The 23239-nt window shown below is 47.4% G+C and overlaps 1 protein-coding gene and 5 non-coding genes across 12 annotated transcripts; 5 read left to right on the top strand and 1 right to left on the bottom strand.

Annotated features, from left to right (window-relative positions):
• The first annotated feature begins 60 nt into the window (after positions 1-60).
• Fcgr3 (Fc receptor, IgG, low affinity III) lies at positions 61-14807 on the top strand. Of its 7 annotated transcripts, none has more exons than XM_006496659.4 (7): positions 61-267; positions 6250-6349; positions 6582-6707; positions 7370-7390; positions 8028-8285; positions 11783-12037; positions 14124-14798. In XM_006496659.4, the coding sequence occupies exons 3-7, from the start codon at positions 6623-6625 to the stop codon at positions 14306-14308; spliced, it is 804 nt and encodes a 267-aa protein (XP_006496722.1). In that variant the 5' UTR covers positions 61-267; positions 6250-6349; positions 6582-6622; the 3' UTR covers positions 14309-14798. The 7 variants fall into 7 exon arrangements, with proteins under 7 accessions (XP_006496722.1, XP_006496721.1, XP_006496723.1 ...); XM_006496658.3 differs by lacking the exon at positions 61-267 and adding an exon at positions 467-563; XM_006496660.2 differs by lacking the exon at positions 61-267 and adding an exon at positions 1049-1222 and having other exon boundaries at positions 8031-8285.
• Positions 547-618, top strand: n-TDgtc3. The gene has a single exon. It is a non-coding gene; the product is annotated as a tRNA-Asp (tRNA).
• Positions 1206-1277, top strand: n-TGtcc1. Its single transcript has one exon. It is a non-coding gene; the product is annotated as a tRNA-Gly (tRNA).
• On the top strand, positions 1324-1385 carry Mir6546 (microRNA 6546). Its single transcript, NR_106103.1, has one exon. It is a non-coding gene; the product is annotated as a microRNA 6546 (primary transcript).
• Positions 1741-1812, top strand: n-TEctc5. Its single transcript has one exon. It is a non-coding gene; the product is annotated as a tRNA-Glu (tRNA).
• Positions 14808-20920: 6113 nt separating the features above from the next.
• On the bottom strand, positions 20921-20991 carry n-TGgcc4. Its single transcript has one exon. It is a non-coding gene; the product is annotated as a tRNA-Gly (tRNA).
• Positions 20992-23239: the final 2248 nt, after the last annotated feature.

Genomic DNA, 23239 nt, shown 5'->3' with positions numbered 1-23239 from the left:
GGGCTCCAGCTCACTCGCCTCGCAGGCGTCCGGCGCCCACGCGCGCGCGCCCGGATGCGGACTTGACGCGCAGGGGCGCCCGGGCTGGCGTGGGGCCGGTCGCGTCTGGGTGCTCAAGCTGCGTGCCTAGCCCGCCCAACTCATGCCTGCTCCGCCTCGCCCGGTGCCAGCGCCAGCGCGTCGACGTGGAGACTCTGCTAGGCGCCAGAGCCCCTCCCGGTCCCGGTCCGGATGCCCGCAGCCCAGCAGGCAGGCCCGCAGGTCCAGGTGTGTGGCGCCAGCCTCTGGTGATGCCGTCGGCGAGTGATGCGGGCAGCCAGTCGTCAGCGCTCAGAGGCCGGGTCTCCAGGCCGGCGGGGTGGCAACGGTCCAGCCGCACGGTCCCCCAGGGCTGCGGGTCGTGGTCCTGCTGTTGTCGCCGGGTCCCGGGGGCTTTTGGGTTGCGGTGGAGTGTAGAAGAAGAGGTGGACGTTGGGTGAGACGGAGGTTGTGGGTCGTGTGTGTCGTCGTAGACGGTCGGGCGACGGTGCGTCGTAGTCGGCGTTGTCCTCGTTAGTATAGTGGTGAGTATCCCCGCCTGTCACGCGGGAGACCGGGGTTCGATTCCCCGACGGGGAGGCGTAGCGTCCTTTTTGGAAAGACAAGTGGGTGGCCCGCGGGGTGCTGTCCCTTCCACCCCCGCCCCACACGCAGACCCAGACGATCCAGCCCAGCACGGTGTCCTCCAGCAAAGCCGCCCCGAAGCTCTCAAACCCTTTTTCTGGCCGCTCGCCCAGCGCCTGGGGCCTGCCAACACGCTCCCCGTCCGCCCCTAGCCCTAGCGAGCCCTCCCATCCCGACCCCAACCGCGGTGGGCTCCGGGTGTGCCCGAACGGGCGGCGTGCGCCTGCCTCTCTGGGCTGGAGCGGTGTGCCAGGCCTGTCGGGGTGGTGGCCCCGGGGGCGCTGGCTGGCAGCAGGCAGGAGGCGAGAGCGCCCCAGAGGAAAGGCGTGTGCGTGCGAGTGCGCTAAGCGCGCAGCTCGCGTGAGACGGCGAGGAAAAGCGCGGAGCGGCGGAGCCGTGGGTGTGGTCGGGGTTCGGGTCACCCACCCGGGCGTGCGCAGGGAGGGAAGTCAGCGGTAGGCGTCGTCGTGGAAGGCTCTGGGCTCTGTCCGGAGTCAGTCTGTCAGTCGGCGGCGTCGTGTGGGCGCCGTCCCAGCGGTGCAGCGTTGGTGGTATAGTGGTGAGCATAGCTGCCTTCCAAGCAGTTGACCCGGGTTCGATTCCCGGCCAACGCAGCGTGCCCACGTTTTGCCAAGGTCCCGAGCCCTGGGGCACCCTGCCAGGCGCCTCTGAGCTTGTGCTTGTCGCCAGGCTGCGCTAGCGAGCGAAGCCCAAGCGCCAGACCTTTTTACTTTGGGACGGGCGGGAAGAGAAGAGGCAGGGGCAGCGGTGCCTAGTCCAGGAGGTCGCACCCTGGTTGGCGGCAGAGACAGGGGGCAAGAGGCAGGGCAGGTAGAGGCGCGGATTGCGAAACGCCCAACACCCAACGCCCAACGCCCAACGCCCAACGCCCAACGCCCAACGCCCAACGCCGAACTCCAGCCTCCTAAGGAGGGACTAAGCATTGGGCGGGCCTGTAGTAGTCCGCCGGAGGCCGGAGGCTTCCAGGCGGGCAAGCAGTGTATCTGCCACGGTGGCGGAGAGGCTGTGTGTCTGAGTGTCTCCAGGAGTCGGTAGCCGTGGCCGTCGGGCCGACGCTCCCTGGTGGTCTAGTGGTTAGGATTCGGCGCTCTCACCGCCGCGGCCCGGGTTCGATTCCCGGTCAGGGAAGCCTCTCTTCTTCCTCTCTGCACCCTCACTTCCCCAAACCTCTTCCCTCGCTCACTTTTGCCCAACACCAACGCACACCAACAACACAACTCGACCATTAGCGCGTGGCCCCGTGGCGCTCGCGTGGACACATGCACACACACGCGCGCCCTCCCACGACCACACTCTCCGGGACCCGATACCCCATAGACGTCTTCCCGCTTCACGCTCTCCCTGTCTGCACGCTGCCCATTCCTTTCCCACACTACCACTCCGGCCCAGCCTCTCTGCCCCCACACAACAAATTTGCACCTCTCCACTACAGACTCCCTGCTTACCCTGGAACCAAGACTACGCACCCGCCCCCATCACAAGCGGACCTTCCTCACACGCCGCCCGGATCACAGACACTCGTCCACCCATGCCACTCATGGAGCCTCAACAGGACTCCATCTCCTCCTCATCGCCTGCTCTTAGGTCTGGAACAAACCCTCTAGCTAGGTTATTAGGAGAAGTCCCCTTTAGACCCTCAAATAACTGGACCTGCTAAGTGACCACAGCATTGCTGTCCCCCTACCCCTTCCAGGATGGAGAATAGGCTCTGGGTGTTCACACTGGCTGCTGGCCTTTTTGAAGGCATCACAGCAGGATTGTGGGACCCACCTTGTGGTCCTGGGCCTGCTGAGGTTTATTGATGGGGAAAGTTCTTTGTTACTTGGAAGGCATTGTATGGTAGAGTGACCTTGACTCCCAGGAGTGGTTCGACTTTGATTCCGTTGACAGTCAGTTATGGGCTTTGAGTATTGCAAAGTAAGTATTGGGCAAGAATGCAAAAACCCTCTGTGCCTGGGTTCCTTGAGCGTTTTTCCTGGCTGGTGCCGAGAGAAGAGAGGCACAGTAAGGGAAGTGGTCAGTAGAAGGTTGAGGGCAGATCAGACACATTGTTAGCTTTTACTCTGCAGAGAAGGAGAAAACTGCAAGGGCTTTTCCAGTGTAGGAATGATGTGGCATGGCTTGGGTTTAAGAAGGTGATTCTGCACGTTGTGTTGAGAACAGACTGGAGTATAGCAAGGATAGAAGAGCGAAGAAGAGGGCTATTGCAGTAACCCAGCTTGCCGAAGATATTTGTCTCTGCAAGAATGGCGTGTAGAGACTAAAAGTGTTAGATTCCAGGTTAAATGGCGTGTAGAGGAGATTAAAAGTGTTAGATTCCAGGTTAAATAGAATCACCAGGTATGACAACGTTCCTGACTAACTTGATATGGTAACAAAAATGAAATGGGAGACTGGTTGATTCTACAGTTTTTGTTTTAATTACCAATATTCCAGGTTGGTTTTGTTGTTGATGGTGGTGGTTTTTGTTTGGTTGGTTTGGTTTTTTTTTTTTTTTTTTTTGGTACCATTTAAAAATAAAACACTTAATGTTTTAAAACTGATCAATGCTTTGGGGATAGAGAGACAACATGGGGGTTAAGAGCACTTATTGCTCTTTCAGAGTTCAATTCCCAGCATCTAGTGAAGAGGTTCACAACTGTCTGTAACTCCTGTTATGATCTGAACCCCCACCCACCCACCACCCACCCCACCAGAATAGCTGTAGCCATGTTTATTCCATGTCTACCAGTGCAATAGCTGTAATGAAAGACCCACAACATGAGGACTCCCCCACGTTCTGACTCAGGAGAGGCAACACCCCAAAATCACCAACGAGAAACAGTCTTGCTGCAAACTGCAAGAGGATTTTTATTCAAGAGCGCTCTCGGGCCCACGGTCATACACCAGGGGTAGAGGACTGTGGCACCCCGAGTAGCTGGATAAGGGGGTATTTAAAGGAAGAAACCACAACTCAAGGAAGTGGGGAGGGCGTTGTTGGAAAATACCAAAAATACCAGTTAAGAGTCACAAGGAAGTACAAAGTCACAGGTGTCACAAGGAATACCTGGTAATTGTGAGGGTTATTTCTCAAGACAGTTTCTAAGAGCCCCTAACAATAGCACCTTTGCATAGCGGGTTCCAGCAATGGTCAGGGTGGGTCAGGGTGACTTTCTTTGAATGAACACTCCTTGAACCCAGGAAGCGGGTGGGTGGAGGAATGTCGATATCTGTTTTATGATTAGCATACCTTGGAGCACTGAGTTTACCTACTCTTTCAGTAACATGCCTGCCACGTTGCTGTAACATGCCTACTGGTCACTGACATTGATAAGTACTTGGCTCAAGGCCATGCTGACCACATACCCTGTTTTTGTTCTTAATGTTCTGTATGAGGTTTGCTAATTTTAAGAAATTACACAAAGCTTTATGTAGGACCCCTCAAATCAAAGGTCAATATGAACTGTTATGTCTAAAACCGCTTGAGTCAGAGCTGACCGTCTGGTCCTTTTTGCACCTACATATGAACTCACTGTGGTTTTTGTGGCTGATGCTGAAGAATGCCTACTAATAAGCTAAAAAGTTACAATACTCTGTTATCTCAATGTTTTGAAATTCCCCTGTTCACTACCCATCCATCTTACTCAATACTTTGTCTAGTAAGCCAACTGCTCTCTTCCTTGCAGTTTAAACTTTTGAACCCGTTTTCCTCCTATAAAAAGTCTACTCTGAGAGCAGACTAGTGCCACAATTACGTTTTTCATTCTTGTGGACCTGGAGGTCCAGTATCATGATATGCGTTCAATAAACTCTTCTTGCTTAACTAAGATGGTGCATTTATGGTTTGAGTGAATTCCTTAACCCCAACACTCCAGTTCCAAGGGATCCAACACTCTTCTGGACCTTCAGGTACCTGTAGTCACATACTCACACACAGACACCCATATAAAGATAATTTTAAAATAAGTATTATGAAAACAACCAGTTTCTTATTTTCTCTTTGGAGTTAATTGAGGGTAAATTGAACATTCTAGCTTGGGCTTTCCTGCTTATTCAGTCCGAGTGGAATGTGGAGCCTGTGGAGATTTTAATGTTGGAAGAATAAACGTGAGATTTAAGAGGCTGATGCTTCTTGTGTTGACTGGCATAAAATGAAGAAAGATAAGGTACTATACAGAGATAAGAAAATGCCAGAAAAGTAATAAGACTGTTATAAAGAACACTGTAGTCATCAAGGGTTCCCTCTTGGTGTCTGTAAGAGAGATTAGGCATAACCTATTAGTCCTGAGTTTGTTAACCCCAACTGACAAAGCTAAGGTGGTCCAGAAATCACCCCTTACCCCACACAAGTCGTCTATTATATACTTTACGTCAGAAAAGACTGTAGAAGTGCTGGGGACTTGGAGGTTTTAGCCCAGTGCACAGGAATGAGCTTGCTTATTTCTTTTCGAAACTAGAAGTTTTCTAAATAATTATTTTCCTACACTGTAGCCTCTCCCAGCCTTGAGCAGGCTGGCTCAGACCTGTTCTGCCACTGTGAACCAGACCACCTAGGGTGGAGTCTTCGGACCTAGATAGGTCTATTTGTTCTGCCACTGCACTCTTCTCCAAGACAAGGCTACGCGCAGAGAGGCTGAACCTGTTTGCCTGAGACATTCCTGAGATAAGCTGACAACCTGGCGACCGACCGAGTGCTAACGACTCTGGCAGACCAAGTGCTGACAGGCTGGCGACAAACCTTCAAAGCCTGATGTGGCAGGAGATGGCAGGAAGAAGATCTGTTTATCTCACCTTCCCCCTTTGTAAGCTCAGACTCTTAAGTAAACATTGGGCCTTGATAGGTATCTGTCTTGGTCTCGGTATTTCCGTTTCCTCCCATACAGCTCCAGCCTCCCCCCACCCCCACCCCCCCCAGAAACCTAGTTCCTGTGGCTGAGGGCGGCTACACTACACATTTGATATATTGTATATGTAGTAGCCACTAGCCTTGAAGTACTTAAAATTGAGTCTGAATTGAAATATGTTCAAGGTAAAACAATATGTGAGTGCTTGGAAATTAAAAACTGACAGCCGGGCATGGTGGTGCAGGCCTTTAATCCCAGCATTTGGGAGGCAGAGGCAGAGGCAGGCGGATTTCTGAGTTCGAGGCCAGCCTGATCTACAGAGTGAGTTCCAGGACAGCCAGGGCTACACAGAGAAACCCTGTCTCAAAAACAAACAAAAACAACAAAACAAAACAAACAAACAAAAAACCCAAAACCTTTGCTTTTGCTCTGGGCCTGGTGGCGTGTGCCTTTAACCCCAGTACTCAGGTGCAGAGGCAAGCTGATCTCTTTGAGCTCCAGGGCAGCCTGGCTGATATATGGTTTTCAGGACAGTCTGGGCTACAGAGAGAGACAATGCCTCAAAAATCAAAATAAACCAAAGTCATCCCCCAACAAGTTTGTTATGCGTGTGGAGGCCAAGGTCAGACACTTGCATATAGGATAGAGACCTTCTTGGACTTATTTCTTCAGATGATAATAATAATACTAATCCAGTGTTTCTTTCAATTACCTGTTTAGAAGATCTGTTTATCTCACCTAGGTCAAAGTTTCTTTGCTGAAGCTGCCTTGAGCCTTTCTGCATTGGCCTGTGAGGCAGTCCAGGAGTTTATGAAAACAGCATCGAATCAAGACTCGGGGCAGTAAGTAAATAGAGGCTCTCTCCTCTGCTTTCTAGTGTTTCTCCCAGTTTCTTCACAGCAAACAGTAGCTTGGGGTTTTCCCCAAGGGTACAAGAAGGTGCTGCGTGTAGAAGGGATATCTGTCAGGCTGAGTCCACATCTTGTTTAACTTGTTATTGTTAAGTTAAGAGAAGCAGAGTCTGCTGACCAGTGCGGTTAAGCAAGAGAGTCCATTTCCTTCCTCTTTTTGTAGTTCATCTCCTGAACCTCATCAGACTCTGATCCAGTTCTTGAATGACTTTGGACACCCAGATGTTTCAGAATGCACACTCTGGAAGCCAATGGCTACTTCCACCACTGACAATTCTGCTGCTGTTTGGTGAGTAAGTCTCATTCTGAAATCCAATAAGTTCAGCCTCTCTTACTGTCTAGACTCCAGGGACCAGGGTAGTAAAGAGTGGGACTGGTTTAGAAACCGGGGAGAGATTAACAGGGCCAGAGCCCCATGTCTGGTGGTACCGGATTGTAATCCTAGCACTTGAGTGTGGTCTTGATAGGAGAATCAGGAGTTCAAGGTTAGCTTCAACTATAGTGCGTTCCAATTCCAGGCCAACCTGGCTTTGTGAGACCCTGTGAAAAAAAGAGATTTCTAGAGCTGGGTGTGGTGATCGTGTTTTAGTCTCAGCCCTTAGGATACACAGGCAAGTGGTTAGTCCAGTGATACCCTGTCTCAACAATAACAACGACAGAGGATTCTAACTTCTTATTACTCTAATATCACTTAAGGTCAGAATTCAGAGGTAATTTTACAGTCCCTGAAAAGGCTGTCTTGCGTCAAATAGCTTTGCAGCTGTGCCAAGCACTTGGCATTAGGTGAGAAGGATATTCAAACTAGATAAACGAAAAACAGGTAAGATAAACTAGAGACAGACTCACGGGGGAAGGGGAGCCAAGCCTAGGCTGGCTCCTTGCACACAACTGAATTTGCTTTCATCTTCTGCCGTTCTACACTGACCCCACCCTCTCTCTTCTTCTTTACAGCTTTTGCAGACAGGCAGAGTGGTAAGTCTGAGCTTCCCTTGTTTACAACAGAACGCTATGCTCACCTTGTAGGGAAGGTCTGTTTTACCAAGGGTCTTGCCTGGGTTCAGATGGAGCAGTTCTCTCACAATGGGCCCTGGAGTATAATCCTTGCTAAGACTCCAACTGGGTTCTCCAAAGACAGAAAGGAAAGAGACTAGGGCAAGCATGCTTTTTTTTTTTTTTAAATGGTTTAGAGATTGAACCTAGATAGAACCTGGAGTGTGCCACACAAGCTTCTACCGCTGAGTTACAAGTCTTTTAAAATTTATTTTGGATAGAATTGCTAAGTTGCCCACAGTGGTCTTGAATTGTTATATATCACAATCACAGTCAGATTTTTATTTTATTTTATTTTATTTTATTTTATTTTATTTTATTTTATTTTATTTTATTTTATTTTATTTTATTAAGACAGGGTTTCGGCCGGGCGTGGCCACCACTGCCCAGTACAGTCAGATTTTAAATGCTCCACCCTTCCCATTGCTAGATTTCTGCTGTGAATCATTACCCTCAGACCTTTAACTGGTCTGCGATGGTGGACTCTCTGGCCCCTTGCACCTCTTTGGAATGCACAGTCCCTCAAAGTTGAGTTGTTCATATCTTCTCTCACTCTCAGCAGCTCTTCCGAAGGCTGTGGTGAAACTGGACCCCCCATGGATCCAGGTGCTCAAGGAAGACATGGTGACACTGATGTGCGAAGGGACCCACAACCCTGGGAACTCTTCTACTCAGTGGTTCCACAACTGGAGTTCCATCCGGAGCCAGGTCCAATCCAGCTACACGTTTAAGGCCACAGTCAATGACAGTGGAGAATATCGGTGTCAAATGGAGCAGACCCGCCTCAGCGACCCTGTAGATCTGGGAGTGATTTCTGGTAAGTAAAGGCTGGCCCCGGGAGGAGATGGGATACGAGGACTGGAGAATCTGCTTACAGGGAAGAAGTTTACAAGAAAAAGGATGGTCTGGTTTCTGGGAAGCATCATGGAGAGCTTTTCTGAAAGACATTGGTCCTCTCATTTCCCTTTTCGCTTACTCTGTGTAGTCTTGCGTGGGAGAGGATGGCTGTATTGGCCTCAGTCCCAATTGAGCAAGAGGTTCAAGGCTTCTGCCAGAGAAGCAGAAGGAAGGACCTGCTTTGTAAACATCAGCTCTGCCAGGGCAGTTGGGGGTGGGGGTGGGGAGCACAGAGTCTAGACAGGTATACTCTATAGGAGAGGGGCAGCCTCCACAAGGAGGCAGAAGCAGTCGAATCTCTGAGTTCGAGGCCAGCCTGGTCTACAGAGTGAGTTCCAGGACAGCCGGGGCTATACAGAGAAACCCTGTCTCGAAAAAACAAACAAATAAAACAAAAAGTCGTCACACAGCCTATCTGTTTTCTACACGTTGGACTGGATTCCCTTCCCCTCATTGCTGGCCTCACATGCCAGATTTCAGTTCCACCCTTGGAGATCTTCATATCACCACATCTGACTTTTCAGTAAGATGGTTTTTTTCGAGACAGGGTTTCTCTGTGTAGCCCTGGCTACACAGAAATCCCCCTGCCTCTGCCTCCCGAGTGCTGGGATTAAAGGCGTGCGCCACCACGCCCGGCTGGTTTTTTTTTGTTTTTGTTTGTTTGTTTGTTTGTTTTTTTAAGATTTATTATGTATATAACATTCTACTTACATTTAGGCCTGAAGGCCAGAAGAGGGCGTCCGATCTTATTATAGATGGTTGTGAACCACCATGTTGTTGCTGGGAACTGAACTCAGGACCTCTGGAAGAGCAGATGGTACTCTTAACCTCTGAGCCATCTCTCCCGCCCCCATGAGGTTCTTAAATACATGAGGTCATTTAATTACAGAGCTCCGGACCGACATGCATCCTACACAGGAGATAACGGATGTGGCCACGAGGCTTGAAAGCTAGGGTTTTTTTTATGGGGTAAGGGGCTTAGGGATGTGAAATTTAGCATAGCAACACACTATTGGCTTATTCAAACATCAGCGGAAAAATTACATGTACGTGCAGGGTGTCAGAGTTCTGTGAGTTGTTGACTCAGTTCAGATAGCCCTGTTATGTCCTCACAGTCCCCTTTATCTTATGGTCAAGATGTTCTCAGGAATGTTTTAACTACGGGGCATACCCAGGTTTGTTTTTCTTTTTTCTCAGCCCCAGGCAGCCTCTAGGCTCACAACCAACCAGCAATTTCTGAGTACTTTATATGACTTACAGGTCTTGAAGTTTCATCTTTCTTCCACTAGCATGAATGCCTTCTTTATATTTCACGGAACATCTAGCCATTTTGTTCAGATTCACAAGAGAACACAGAATCAAAAAAGATCTCACCAGCCAAGCAGTGGTAGCTCATGCCTTTAATCCCAGCACTTAGGAGGCAGAAGCAGTCGAATCTCTGAGTTCGAGGCCAGCCTGGTCTACAGAGTGAGTGGGACAACCAGAGCTACTATAAAGAGACCCAACACATCTCAAACCAAGCCAAACCAAACCAACCAACCATATAGCTCACACCTGTATGTAATATCAACTGAGGCACGGAGCTTGCTGCTGGCCTTAGTTACATGATGAGTTCTTGGCCAGCCTGAGCTACAGTCCCCTCAATAAGTCATACATTTCCTTTTTGTTTGTTTGTTTGTTTGTTTGTTTGGTGGTGGAAGATTCCACTAAGGTGTGTCATGCCCTCAAATGCTTATGATCCAAGACTGAGATACTGTAATCTTAACACCAAGAGACCGTATTAGGGGGTGGTATTCAGAGGAGGTAACCAGGTCATAGTTGGAGTCCATATGAGGGAGACCTACAAAAGTTCTGTAGGAATGACAATAAAGCTCACTTCTATAAACTAGGAGGTAAGCTCTCATTCAATGTACACATTTCTGGTCTCTCACTTTAGAGTAATTTGAGAAGTAAGTGTGCATTGTTTATAAGCCACTAAGGTTCCGTTTTGAGCATTTGTTTATTAAGATTGAGTACCACGAAGCCCAGGTTTGAGGGTGACCTTGAACTCTTGATCCTTCTGCTCCACCTTCCACGTTCTGGGATTACAGACACGTTCTACCACATCTGGCTCCTGAGTGCTTAGTTCATGGCACTTTGTCAAAGCAGCCTGAGTAGAGCAGGGCAGAGCCTGGCCTGATTCAGGCTCCTCTCACTCAAACACAGTTCATGACTCCTTGCCTCACTTCCTAAAATTTGTTCAAAAATCATATCATTAAATTAGTAATCCTAAACCATATGCAACACTTATGCTAATAAACCGAAGGCTCTATTCTATAACTCATATAGTTACTGAAGTTAATATATGTTCCACATTTAGTGTTATTGGTTTGTTTGTTTATTTGAGACAGGGTTTCTCTGTGTGGCCTTGGCTGTCCTGGAACTCACTCTTTGAACTCAGAAATCCACCTGCCTCTGCCTCCGGAGTGCTGGGATTAAAGGCGTGCGCCACCCCTGCCCGGCCATTTAGTATTTTAAATGCATAAAACTTTTTCAAAATTGCTTTTAATACCTCATAGATTTAATGGCATGTTTTTCCTGTGTGAGTCTTGTAGCCCTGTATGATAGGCAGTTGTAGAGGCCATGGCATATATGTATATATTTGTGGATTTTGTTTTTTTTTTTTGTTTTTTTTTGGTTTTTTTTTTGTTTTTTTGTTTGTTTTTTTTTGTTTGTTTGTTTTTTGTTTTTTGTTTTTGTTTTTTCGAGACAGGGTTTCTCTATAGCCCTGGCTGTCCTGGAACTCACTTTGTAGACCAGGCTGGCCTCGAACTCAGAAATCCACCTGCCTCTGCCTCCCGTTGTTTTTGTTTTTTAAGATTTACTTATTAAATGTATATGAGTACACAATAGTTGTCCAGACACACCAGAAGAGGGCATCCGATTTCATTACAGATGGTTGTGAGCCACCATGTGGTTGGTGGGAATTGAACTCAGGACCTCTGGAAGAGCAGTCAGTGCTCTTAACCACTGAGCCATCTCTCCAGCCCTGGCTGTTGAGATAGGGTTCATATGGTCCAGGTTTGCTATATAGCAGATGACCTTGAATTTCTGATTGTTCTGCCTCCATCTCTGAGGTGTTGTGATTTTACAACATTCCCTGTCCCTAGGGATTGAACCCGGGCCCTTATGTATTCATTCTGCTGAGAGATAGCTACAGCACTTGGGTATCTTTTTGTTTGTGTGTTGGTTGGTTTTTTGCAACAGGGTTTCTCTGTGTAGTCCCTGCTGGAACTCCTCTGTAGACCAGGCTGGCCTGGAACTCACAGAGCTCCACCTGCCTCTGTCTCCAGAGTGCTGGGATTAAAGGTGTGTGACACTATGGCCCAGCTACCCCTTTGTATCTTACTCTTGGTAAATTTTCTTTATGTCTTTCAGACTGGCTGCTGCTCCAGACCCCTCAGCGGGTGTTTCTGGAAGGGGAAACCATCACGCTAAGGTGCCATAGCTGGAGGAACAAACTACTGAACAGGATCTCGTTCTTCCATAATGAAAAATCCGTGAGGTATCATCACTACAAAAGTAATTTCTCTATCCCAAAAGCCAACCACAGTCACAGTGGGGACTACTACTGCAAAGGAAGTCTAGGAAGTACACAGCACCAGTCCAAGCCTGTCACCATCACTGTCCAAGGTGAGCTGCTATGCCTGGCTTTAAAACATATTACTTTATTTCAAAACATTCTGTCTGGTGTCCTAATGCTAGGATCCTGAGACTGGTGACTATCACCTGACCTCTTTTTTTGTTTGTTTGTTTGTTTGTTTTTTTGAGACAGGGTTTCTCTGTGTAGCTCTGCCTGTCCTGGAACTCAATCTATAGAGCAGGCTGGCCTCGAACTCAGAAATCTGCCTGCCTCTGCCTCCCGAGTGCTGGGATTAAAGGCATGTGCCACCACGCCCGGCTCTCACCTGACCTCTTAAACTCTAGCTTGGGGCAGCCACGTTGCCCTGGGAATCTTTCTCTAATCACAAGGAAACAAGACTCTGTTCTTGAGAAATTTTGTATTGTGAAATCCTAATGATGTCTTTTAGGATTGCAACCTCTTTTGACAGACTAATATTGATTGGTGGACACGTCCCAGTCACAGGACCAGAGGAGGTGGTTGGTGAAGAGCTATTGAGGTAGTTTATGGGTTGCTAGTTCAAGGTTGCCCTAAAGGATGTTTTCCAGCCATGAACGGTACCTACAGGCTTCTCAGAGTGAAGGGCTCTGAGATTCAACTGAGGTAGAATGGTATGCGCAATCTGCTCCTTTCCTTTTGCACTCACAGTGCAGTGAAATACATTTTAAAGATTCCCGTGAATGCATTCCTGTAACTCCAGCACTTGCAAGGTTGAGGCAGGAGCATGATAATTAGAGGTCAGACTGGAGAGGAAAAGATGGCTTCCCTCAAAACCGTGACCAAAAATCCCTGTTTCAAACGGGATGTTGTTTCATGTGGCATTTGCTGAGTCTCAGTGTTGGGGTCCAGCAATCACCTCACAAACCACACGAACACCGATCTCAGTCAGACAGAGATAGATTATTGAGCATATAAGCCCCAGGACTGATCAACCACAGCTATGGGCCAGATTCAGGAACTGAACCCTGACCCAGAGTTAAGATCCCATAGGGGTTTTAAAGCCCCAAATCCACAAACATCTGTGTTGTTATTCCCCCAGCAGGATTGAGGGATAGGGGATTCCTAGGAACATGTCTTTGTTATACATTTATCCTGTTTCTGTTGGTTGGGGTACTCAACTGTGGCAATGGACTTGCCTTATCCAATATTCATGTCTTAGCTTGCTAACTAGGATGTCCGTTACCTGTGGATATGTCTCTTTCTGCAAAGTAGGATGCCAGTTCCCAGGGAGCTCTTGGGAATTTAAACTTTGCTTGACTACTACTCAAAATGGAAGTCTTAGTCCGAATAGTTTTTTTGGTACAGGTGTCTCTTATGTTGGGGTCCATCTCAGAGTCAGCTTATAAAGGCAAAACCAATCAAAGCTCATACACAGGTGTAGGAAGTGCTGTTGGGTGGTTGGTTCAGGTCCAAGCTTATTGTGGCTAACTATATAAAACAGTACTACTGACTTCTATCCTGATTGGTTTCTAGGGGCACAGAACATGGCAGGATATAAAATCAATCTTGGCGATAGAAAGTTTCCTAGTAACAGCAGAGACATATGAGAAAGTTTCCTTATAATGGCAGGCTAGCCAGGTAACAGTTACCTAGGCCTTAACATTTTATCTAGGCCTTAACATTCAACCTAGGCCTTGTAATATTATACCTAGGCCGTAACACTCAGTGACCGCAAAGTCTGCTATAATTTCAGACAGATATGGCCATGGCCTTTAGGAAAGGCAGACTTAGCAACATATTGGAGAAGGTTAAGAGATGACAAACCCACTGAAAGCCAGGCCTGGTGGTGCATGCCTTTAACCTCAGCATTCTGGAAGCAGATGCTGGGACATCTCTGTGAGTCTGAGGCCAGCGTCGTCTACAAAGTGAATCCAGGACAGCCATGAAACCATGTCTCAAAAAAACAAACAAACAAACAAACAAACCCAACCAAACAAAGAAGAAGCCCATTGAAGGCTTCCTGACTTATTGTCTGCTCTTGTCCTTAGTTTAAGACCTTGGTCGCTTTACAAAGGCTCTGCACTAGGGACCTCACCGTTTATTCTGAATTTCTGTATTAATGGCTCACTTCTTCCAATTCTTCCTCCTCCCCTCCAGACCCAGCAACTACATCCTCCATCTCTCTAGTCTGGTACCACACTGCTTTCTCCCTAGTGATGTGCCTCCTGTTTGCAGTGGACACGGGCCTTTATTTCTATGTACGGAGAAATCTTCAAACCCCGAGGGATTACTGGAGGAAGTCCCTGTCAATCAGAAAGCACCAGGCTCCTCAAGACAAGTGACACCCCATCCATCGTATGGCAAAACATCGGTGGCAGCAGCAACTTTTCAGCCACACAGCCTTCCTTTGAAAGCAACTTACAAGCAGGCCGGGATGTTTGGTTCTTCAATCACAACGACTTAGGAGGCTGAGGAAGGAGGATCGCCAGTTCAAGGCCTGCCTGGGTCATACAGAGAGAGTGAGTGCAAGTCTAGCCTGGATAACCCAGTGAGATCCTGGGTTTAGGCGGCTCATCAGGAAAGAGAACCTATTGCTAATCTCACAAACAAGATGCCTACTGCCCATGTGGCCAAAGGAAAGAACAAGGTCCTGGAAGTTGTCCTCTGACCTCCACCATCCACCATGGCAGGTGCACACAATAAATTAAAATGTCATGTATATTTTTAAACAAGAGACAGGGGCAGGCTAAGGGTTGATGGCATAGCTGTTATCCAGTACACATAATGCCCTGGGTTTGACCTCCTATAATAAAGCAAAAAAAATCAACGGTGGGCTAAGGATCTCCTTTTGGTGACTTCTTTGTTCAAAATAATTAAGAGCTTTTCCTTGTACTTGGAAGGAAATCTAGTGCCTTTGCAGTGTTCTCCAAGACGATACCACAGGCTCTTGTCTCTCTGATCTCATTTCCTTCTGCTTTTCCTTCCTTGTTCTTGCTCAGTTTTACTCTTCCTGGAACACAGCCGCCATACTTCTCCAGATCATCGTTTTTTCTGACTCAGGGACGTTCCGGCTGACAGATTCCCACATCCTGTCTCACGTCGCCTTTGCTTAAATATGACTCATGTCAACCTAAACTCATACTAAGGTTTGAGCCTCAGGTGCAGTGCTGCTAGGTGGGAGAGACTAATAGGAGGCATTCAGACCCTAGTGGGTGAGCTTAGGCCTCCTCCACAGATGCGTGATTGATGCTTTTTGGGAGGAATAGCTTGGCCACCTTGCAGCTTAACTGCTTTCTCTCCCACAAGTGCCCGTACTTATTGTATCCTGCCCTGCATAGAGCAACGCAAAGTCCTCCTCAGACGCCCAGCAAATGTGGCCATATGAACTCTGTATCTCTAACTGTGAACTAAATAGCCCTCCCCACGCTCTTACTAAAGTACTAGTTCATATGCTTTACGAGAGCCACAGAAGACAGACTCTGATCATGTCCTTCAGTTTTTATTCAAGGGTTAGCAGCCCATGTTCTTTGATTATTCAATAGTGTAACCTTATTCCTCTATCACCTTCCTAAATCTCCTGAGGTGGAAATTTCTGCTTTCTCTGGGGACTCAGTTGTATCAGGTGATGTTTTCCTGGAAGCTATCTTGTGAAAGAGCACGTGATGTTTTGTTGGAGTAGACTCTTGAGGGGGCTGTGATGTTTAGAAAGACTATAAAGATAACCCCTGCCGGCGGGCGTGGTGGCACATGCCTTTAATCCCAGCAATCGGGAGGCAGAGGCAGGGGGATTTCTGAGTTTGAGGCCAGCCTGGTGTCTACAAAGTGAGTTCCAGGACAGCCAGGGCTATACAGAGAAACCCTGTCTCAAAAAACCAAGATAACTCCACAGTGAGAGGAGGCATGGATTTGCCTTGTAACACTTGACAGGTCTTTGCTGATATATGCTAGCGTGACTTAGAGTGACTTAACGTAGAGAGCAAGCTTCAAAGACTAGTGCCGACTTGGCGGAGGTTTGTGGTTTCTTCTGGATTGAGCTGCTGCTACTGATGCGTGTTGGGTGTTTTTGATTGGACTGATATGTAGCATGAAATATTTAAAAAGCAATCCATGCTACACTGGCCAGGTACCGACAGCCAGGCCGGCCTGTTCTCATCTCAGCAGACTCTGAGCCTGAGCTCCAAAAATCTCTCTCCACCTGGTTGGCTAAATTCCTATGGAGGGTCGTTACCATGCCAGCCCCACACCCCCACAAAATCCCACGGCTTTTGGGGGTGTACTTCTTGCAAACCCACGGTTTGCCGTACCTTTCTCTCTGGAATCCCGTTGAGTCGCCTTGTGAAGGAAAACACCACAAAAATTTAGTTTAGGTAACAGGTAACACAATCGTTGGGCACAGCAACTAGCAACCTAACTAGTGCCATTCTAGGTTAAATCCTCTGAGTCCCAACGGATCTGCTACCTGAACCACGGGCCTCTGCTTCCTACATCTTGGCCTCCATGCTCATCTCCCATTCCCAAGTCCCCAAGCCAAGTCCCTCTCTTCTTCCCCAGTCCTTTTCTCCGACCCGGAAGTCCCGCCTACTTGCCCAGTGATTGGTTCCTTGGAATCTTTATTCATTAGGGGAAGGTTCACAAGAAGTCACCTGAGTACGTCATTCATTACCCTCCTCATTCCAGGCAGCAGTTGGGCCCCCAAGAGCCCAAGTGTAGAGAACGCGACCCCCAAAAACACAGCTTGACGACAGATCAAGAGGCTTTTATTCCAACGCGCGTGGGGCTGCTCAGCCTCGGAGGGAGATTGTCAAAAGCACAGTTTTTTTGAATACTCTTTTGAAAAGGGGGCTTCACAGTAATATCATTATTGGCTAGCAAAGCGATAGTATAATTTTAATTTTAGTGATCAGCTATTTAGTGCCAGAAAACTTCGTCAGCAAGGTTAGGGCAGTATGTGGTTTAGCTCGGAATTCAAACTGAGTCAGGGTTTCCAAGGACTGTTATCTGTGTTATAGCTAATTTTTGAGAACCTTGCTTTGAGAATCTTGCTCCGGCAGCTATGGTCATCATGACCTCTAAGTCAGTCCTCTCAGATGGGGAAGGGGCTGGGTGGTATTGAACTTGCTTATATTGGCAGGGAAAGGGAAAATTCTTCAAGCAGCAGGGATAGGGAAAAGCGTCTGCAAACAGCTTTGGTGCACATTAGCCACGCTAAAAACTATATTTCTTCACAGCCCCTCCTGAGGAAGCAGAATTAGTATCAAAATACAAACAGCACCAGGGCTATCCACAACACTGATACTGCCGCTACTGATTCAGTTTTGGAATTGCTCCAAAGAACTACTTCTAAACAGGTCCACATCCCCTACTTCCTATTAACCTTCTCCCCTACCTTTGGTTGGTGGGCTAGAAGGGAAGTTGAAGCATTTAAGAACCCTTAGTAAGATAGGCAGTGGTGGCACTTGGGAGGCAGAGGCAGGTGGATTACTGAGTTTGAGGCCACCCTGGTCCACAGACTGAGTTCCAGGACAGCCAGGGCTACACAGAGAAACCCTGTCTCAAAACACACACACACACACACACACACACACACACACAAAGATTAACAAAATAACCCATAGTAAGAAGTAGGTTTTGAAGAATCTAGCTTACAATCTCCTCTCCTGATCTATTTTTCTCCTTTGTTTTTTTATCATCAATGTACTGTATGCTTGCTTGTTTAGTGTGTGACTCCCCTCCCCCATCCATTAATTTATGAGCTAGAGGGGTGACTTTTGTTTGCCACCACATAGTCAGACCCTAATTCAGTATTGGGGCATGTGGTAAAACAATAAATATGTGTGGATTAAGTACATTCCTTAATGTTTGAAATCGGAGATCATTAGGCTGCAAAGTCTTTATAGAAAGCGGTCCAGTTGGGTGGATGTGGCCCAAGCCTTTAATCTCAGCACTCAGGAATGCAGAGGCAGGTGAATCTCTGAAAGTTCAAGGCCAGCCTGGTTTACATAGTGGATGTCAGGGCTGCACAGAGAAACCCTGTCTTGAAAAACAAACCAAAAACAAAGAAAATCAAAACCTAAACAAAACAAAACAAAAAACCCCCCCAAACAAAAACAAACAAGCAAGGAAGCAAACAAAAAAAGGTGGCCCAATCTCATTTTAAGATTAGATGTGCCTTAGATGGAGTCACTTGATCAAGAACATCCGGCTAGTTGGTGTGACAGACTTTTATAGTTTGGGGTCACGCTATAAACCATACTGTAGAGCTTGGCTTTACTTTGTACTGAGTGTTGGATCATAGATGTCCCTTCAGTTCACAGTGGTGGAGTACTTTAAGATACCCCACTGGGTTATTATCTTTCTGGGAAGAAAACAGCCATTTACGAAACAGTTTTCTGTTTCTGCAAATTAGAAGTTTCAGCCGGTGCTGGAGGCATGGCCTGTAGTGCCAGTGTTAGGCAGCTAGCCGCGTTTACAGAGCTGGAGGACATGGGGAGTGGACCCCTCTTGTAATCAGTTTTGGGCCTCACCCCTCGTTTACTGGATGTGGAGATGGCGGTACTAGGGTGTGGGTGAAGCCCATTAAAGGAAAGTTATGTCCTCCAGGTCAAAAAAATAAAACCAGAGGCAGATGCTTGTAGAGCTTCACCGCTAACCCCGCTCTCTTCCATAAGTTCTAGTTCAAAAGCATTTCTCTTCCTCTTCCTTCTTTGTTCTGTTTTGAGACAGGGTCTCTCTCTATAGCCTTGCCTGTCCAAGAACTCACTATGAAGACCAGGCTGGCCTACACACATAGATAGATCCTCCTGCCTCTGCCTCCCAAGTGCTGGGATTAAAGACCTGAACCACTATGCCAGGCCCCATCCCCCTTTCTGTCTTCTCTTTAGACGATGACCAGAGTCCCAAGTGTGCTTGCCCTTGATGCTTGTGTTTCTTACTGTTTTCTTGAACACACACACACACACACACACACACACACACACACATGTCTGTTTGCAGACCTCCATTGCTGACCTTGAAAGGCCTGCCTTTCTCTTCTCCCTCCCGGCAGCTTCTGGGATTTGCACTGGGCCTACTCTGTGGTTTCCTCTCAAATTCTAATGAAATGGTCCTTGGCTCTCCTTATGAGTTTACAAAAGGGAACTCAGACTCCATGGTAATAAGCAGGTGTCAGACTCCCTGGTAGACAGACAGACAGGGAGAAAGGCTAGGTAATGAAGGTGGTGAATTTCGAATTTCAAAGGTGGCCTGCTTCTGCCTCACCCCCTCAGGCTTGAGACAAAAGCCTGACAGCTTAAAACAATGGCTTTGTAGGCCTTTGTTTCACCCAGCAGCCCCCTGCTGATGGACTTGCTCAGGATGAGTCACAGAACAGTTCTGGGTGGATCAACCATCCTCAATTTTTTTTCTTTTCTTTCTTTCTTTGACAGGGTTTCCTCTGTGTGGCCCTGGCTGTCCTAGAACTCACTTTGTAGACCAGGCTGGCCTCGAACTCAGAAATCCGCCTGCCTCTGCCTCCCGAGTGCTGGGATTAAAGGTGTGCGCCACCACGCCCGGCCCATCCTCACTTTCTTAAAGCTGACGAACTGTAAAATAGGAAAGAAAAACTCTTCAGGGGCTTACCATCCCACCTCCACCCCCAAGTCTTGAGAAAAGACTGGATTTTCTGGCTTTCTGTAACCTCCCCCTCCCCCACCTGTGCTTTGCAGAGGCCTTTTCTCTCTGTATGTCCTCTGAAGTCTGTCTGTGTCCTCACCTCCAGTAAATCCCTTTCTTATCTGCGGATCCTACCTGTGGTGCTTGGGGTTTCCCCACCTCACCTGCTGAGCTGAGAGTTTTATCTCCTTGTAATTCTTTTTTTTTTTTTTTCTCCCTAGACAGGGTTTCTCTGTATAGCCCTGGCTGTCCTGGAACTCACTCTGTAGACCAGGCTGGCCTGGAACTCAGAAATCCACCTGCCTCTGCCTCTGCCTCCCGAGTGCTGGGATTAAAGGCATGTGCCCCACGACCGGCCTCCTTTTAATTCTTTAACTAGCAGAGAAAACGAACTCAAGCAAGGCCCCTAGACTGTTTTAATTTGGGACACCTAAATTTGTATTCCCTGGTGGGGAGGGGTGTGGGGATGCGGGGGGAGGGGGGAGTGAGACAGTGCCCGTCTTTTCCTCAAGGGGATTAAAAAAAACTTTTGAATTTTAATATAAGTTCAACATCAGGAAGTCAAAATGGAATGTTCTGCATTAAAGAAAATGGGGCATGATAAAAAGACTCATTTTTTTAAAACCTCAGTGGGAAGTAACACAGTCTCACTGGTTTATGAACCCACCTCAGCCTTAAAGACAGCGGTCGTGACCTCTCTGTGGGGGTCAGAGGACCCTTTCACAGGGGTCGCTTATCAAATATCCTGAATATCAGATATTTAAATTACGATTCATAAACAGTAACCAATTTACAGTTATGAAGTAGCAAAGAAAATAATTTTATGGTTGGGGGTAACTAGAACCCAAGGAACTGTATTAAAGGGTCGCGGCATTGGAAGGTTGAGAACCACTGCTTTGGGACGTAAAATCAACTGATGCTACACTAATGTATTCTATATCTGAATCACGGGGTCATTTGCACCCGAGAAAAAACAGGGTCACAGAGAAAAAAACCCGCAACGTCTTTCCAAAACGTTCTGGGGACGATGTTTCTTTGGGAAAGGGACATTTATAGGATTAGTCTCAAAATCAGGAGTGAAATGTGGGCTCTCTCATAAGCAGTGTTCTTGAGTATTGTTCCCGAATTCTACGGCCAGTGTTGTTTGACTTTCTTAGAGGTAAACCGGTAAAAGAATAAGAATAAAATCGAACGAACCCTGAGTTTCGGAGGAAGGCTTGAGAAAGTACCGGGGTCAAGCCTCTGAAAAGGAAAATTAGAAACAAACATATGGAAAACACAGGGTTTGAAAAAGGTACGCATCGTGCATTGGCCGGGAATCGAACCCGGGCCTCCCGCGTGGCAGGCGAGAATTCTACCACTGAACCACCAATGCTAGGCAAACTTCTTGCTTGCAGGACCCTTATTTCAGTTGATCGCTATAACTAGTTCATGTATTACCATTCTCTTTGCGTCAGTCTCGAAAAGCCTACCCTAGTGTTTCAAGAATTCATTCTTTCAAAACAAGCCTCCACCCCCAACTATTTTCATTTCTAGCTTAGAAGCCATGCTTCTGTTTGCATGACAGAACGCGCCGGCCTTCCCGAGGCAGCTGGGCCTGGCCTCGGGATGCGCGTGCGCAGGACTGCCCTCCAAACACTAACGGGAAGAACTTGTCCCCAGTGCTGCTCTCTGACTTGAGGCTGTCACCACTCTACACCTACAGAATCATACAACCTTCCCTTCCGTGTGGTTCTTTGCAGCAGCTCTTAGTTTACGTGGGGCATAGGTGCAGCCACTCTGCAACTTCGCCTCTCTGGGTTGCTGCCAGAGTCAGCGCGGCCGGCCCAGGATGTCAGAGGCTTGGATGGGCGAGGGCAGGAGGAGGCGGGACTCCCACAACAGAATAAAAACCCCATAGCCCCGAACCAGGACTGCAACGCTGAGCAGCTCCAGCTCCCGCCACCTCGAGCATTTGAATCCCCTTCTGATGTGAGAGCGAGAAGCCATGTCAGGAGAGGCCTGATACTGGCCCTATCAATGAGAAAATCGAATGGTCCATCATGATGAGTCCTCTATGCCACAAGGTCTGGATTGATGGGCCTCCTAGACATTTTTATAATCCCACCTTATAACTTCAGAGGTGAGAGGGGGTATCTTGCCCTGGAAACTGGGATTTTTTTTGTCATTATGTTTTGTAATTGAGGTCTGTGTTATTTGATTTTTTTTTTTTTAAGTCCACTTCTTGCTGATGGTGAATGCCTTTAATTCCTGCCTTCAGGAGGCTAAGGCAGGAGGATCTCTGAGTTCGAGGGCAGCCTGGTTTACATAGCAAGTTCCAGGACAGCCAAGACTATGTTGAGGGCCTCTGTCTCAACAAACAAATGAGCAAACAGGCAAACAAGCAAACAAGCAAGCAAAGACACAGATCCTCATCTCCCATTTTTAAAAGTTAAAAACTAGAGGCTGGAGTGGTGGCTCAGAGATTAAGAGCGCTGGTTTTTCTTTCAGAGGTCCTGAGTTCAATTCCCAGCATCCATATGGTGGCTCATAACCACCTATAATGAGATCTGGTGCCCTCTTCTGGCCTGTAGGCATACATGCAGCCAGAAGGCTGTATACATAATAAGTAAGTTTAAAAACAAACAAAACAAAACAAAATCCAGAAAAGCAAAAGCTATTTGTCCTGAGCATTCTCACTGAACGTTGCCACTGCCTTCATCTGTAGTTCATGTGTTTTGTAGTTGTTTTGTTACATGCAATACAATTGTAGATCTAGGTAAACTTTAAAAAAAAATCCCCATTTTGTTTTTACTCCAACAAGCCTATATACAACAATGCTTTCTTTAAAATCAATTTGTTTTCTTAATTATTTACTTTACACGCACTAGTGTTTTATCTGCAAACATGTCTGTGTGAACGTGCCAGGTATTGGAGTTACTGACAGTTGTGAGCTGCCATGTGGGTGCTAGGAATTAAACCTGGGTCCTTGGGAAGAGCAGTCCTTCTCTCAACCACTGAGCCCCTAATTTGCACTTTTAAAAGATTTACTTTTATTATTTTAAACTGTGTGTGCAGGAGACGGGTGAGTGCATATGAGTGTGGGTGCCTTTGGAGACCAGAGGTATGGGATCCCCCAGAGGTGGAGTAACAGGCTCCTGTGATTGTGAGTCACCTGATGTGGGTGTTGAGACCCAAACTCAGGTCCTCTGCAACAGCAGAATTCACCCTTAACTGCACCATCTCTCCAGCCCCTAAAGTAATCCCCCCCCTTTTTTTTCTTTTTTGTTTTTTTCAAGACAGGGTTTCTCTGTGTAGCCCTGGCTGTCCTGGAACTCACTCTGTAGACCAGGTTGGCCTCGAGCTCCTAAAGTAATTTTTTTTCAAAAGATTTTTTTTTTTTAATATAGAAAGTAATGGGCTGGAGAAATGGGTCAGTGGCTAAGAGCACTTGCTGCTCATGCAGAGGACCTAGGTTCGGATCTCAGCACCCACATGACAATTTACACCCCAACTTACACTCTGTCTCTCACTCACTCCAAGACCAGATCTGGGGTCTTTTTCTGGCTTCAACAGGCACCACACACACATGTGGCCCACATACCTACATGAAGGCAAAACCACTCGTATGCACACAATTAAAA

This window comes from Mus musculus, chromosome 1 (genome assembly GCF_000001635.26).
Source record: "Mus musculus strain C57BL/6J chromosome 1, GRCm38.p6 C57BL/6J".
NCBI classification, from domain to species: domain Eukaryota; kingdom Metazoa; phylum Chordata; class Mammalia; order Rodentia; family Muridae; genus Mus; species Mus musculus.
The sequence above is the reverse complement of the archived record's forward strand: the minus strand, read 5'-3'. Positions and strand labels throughout refer to the sequence as shown.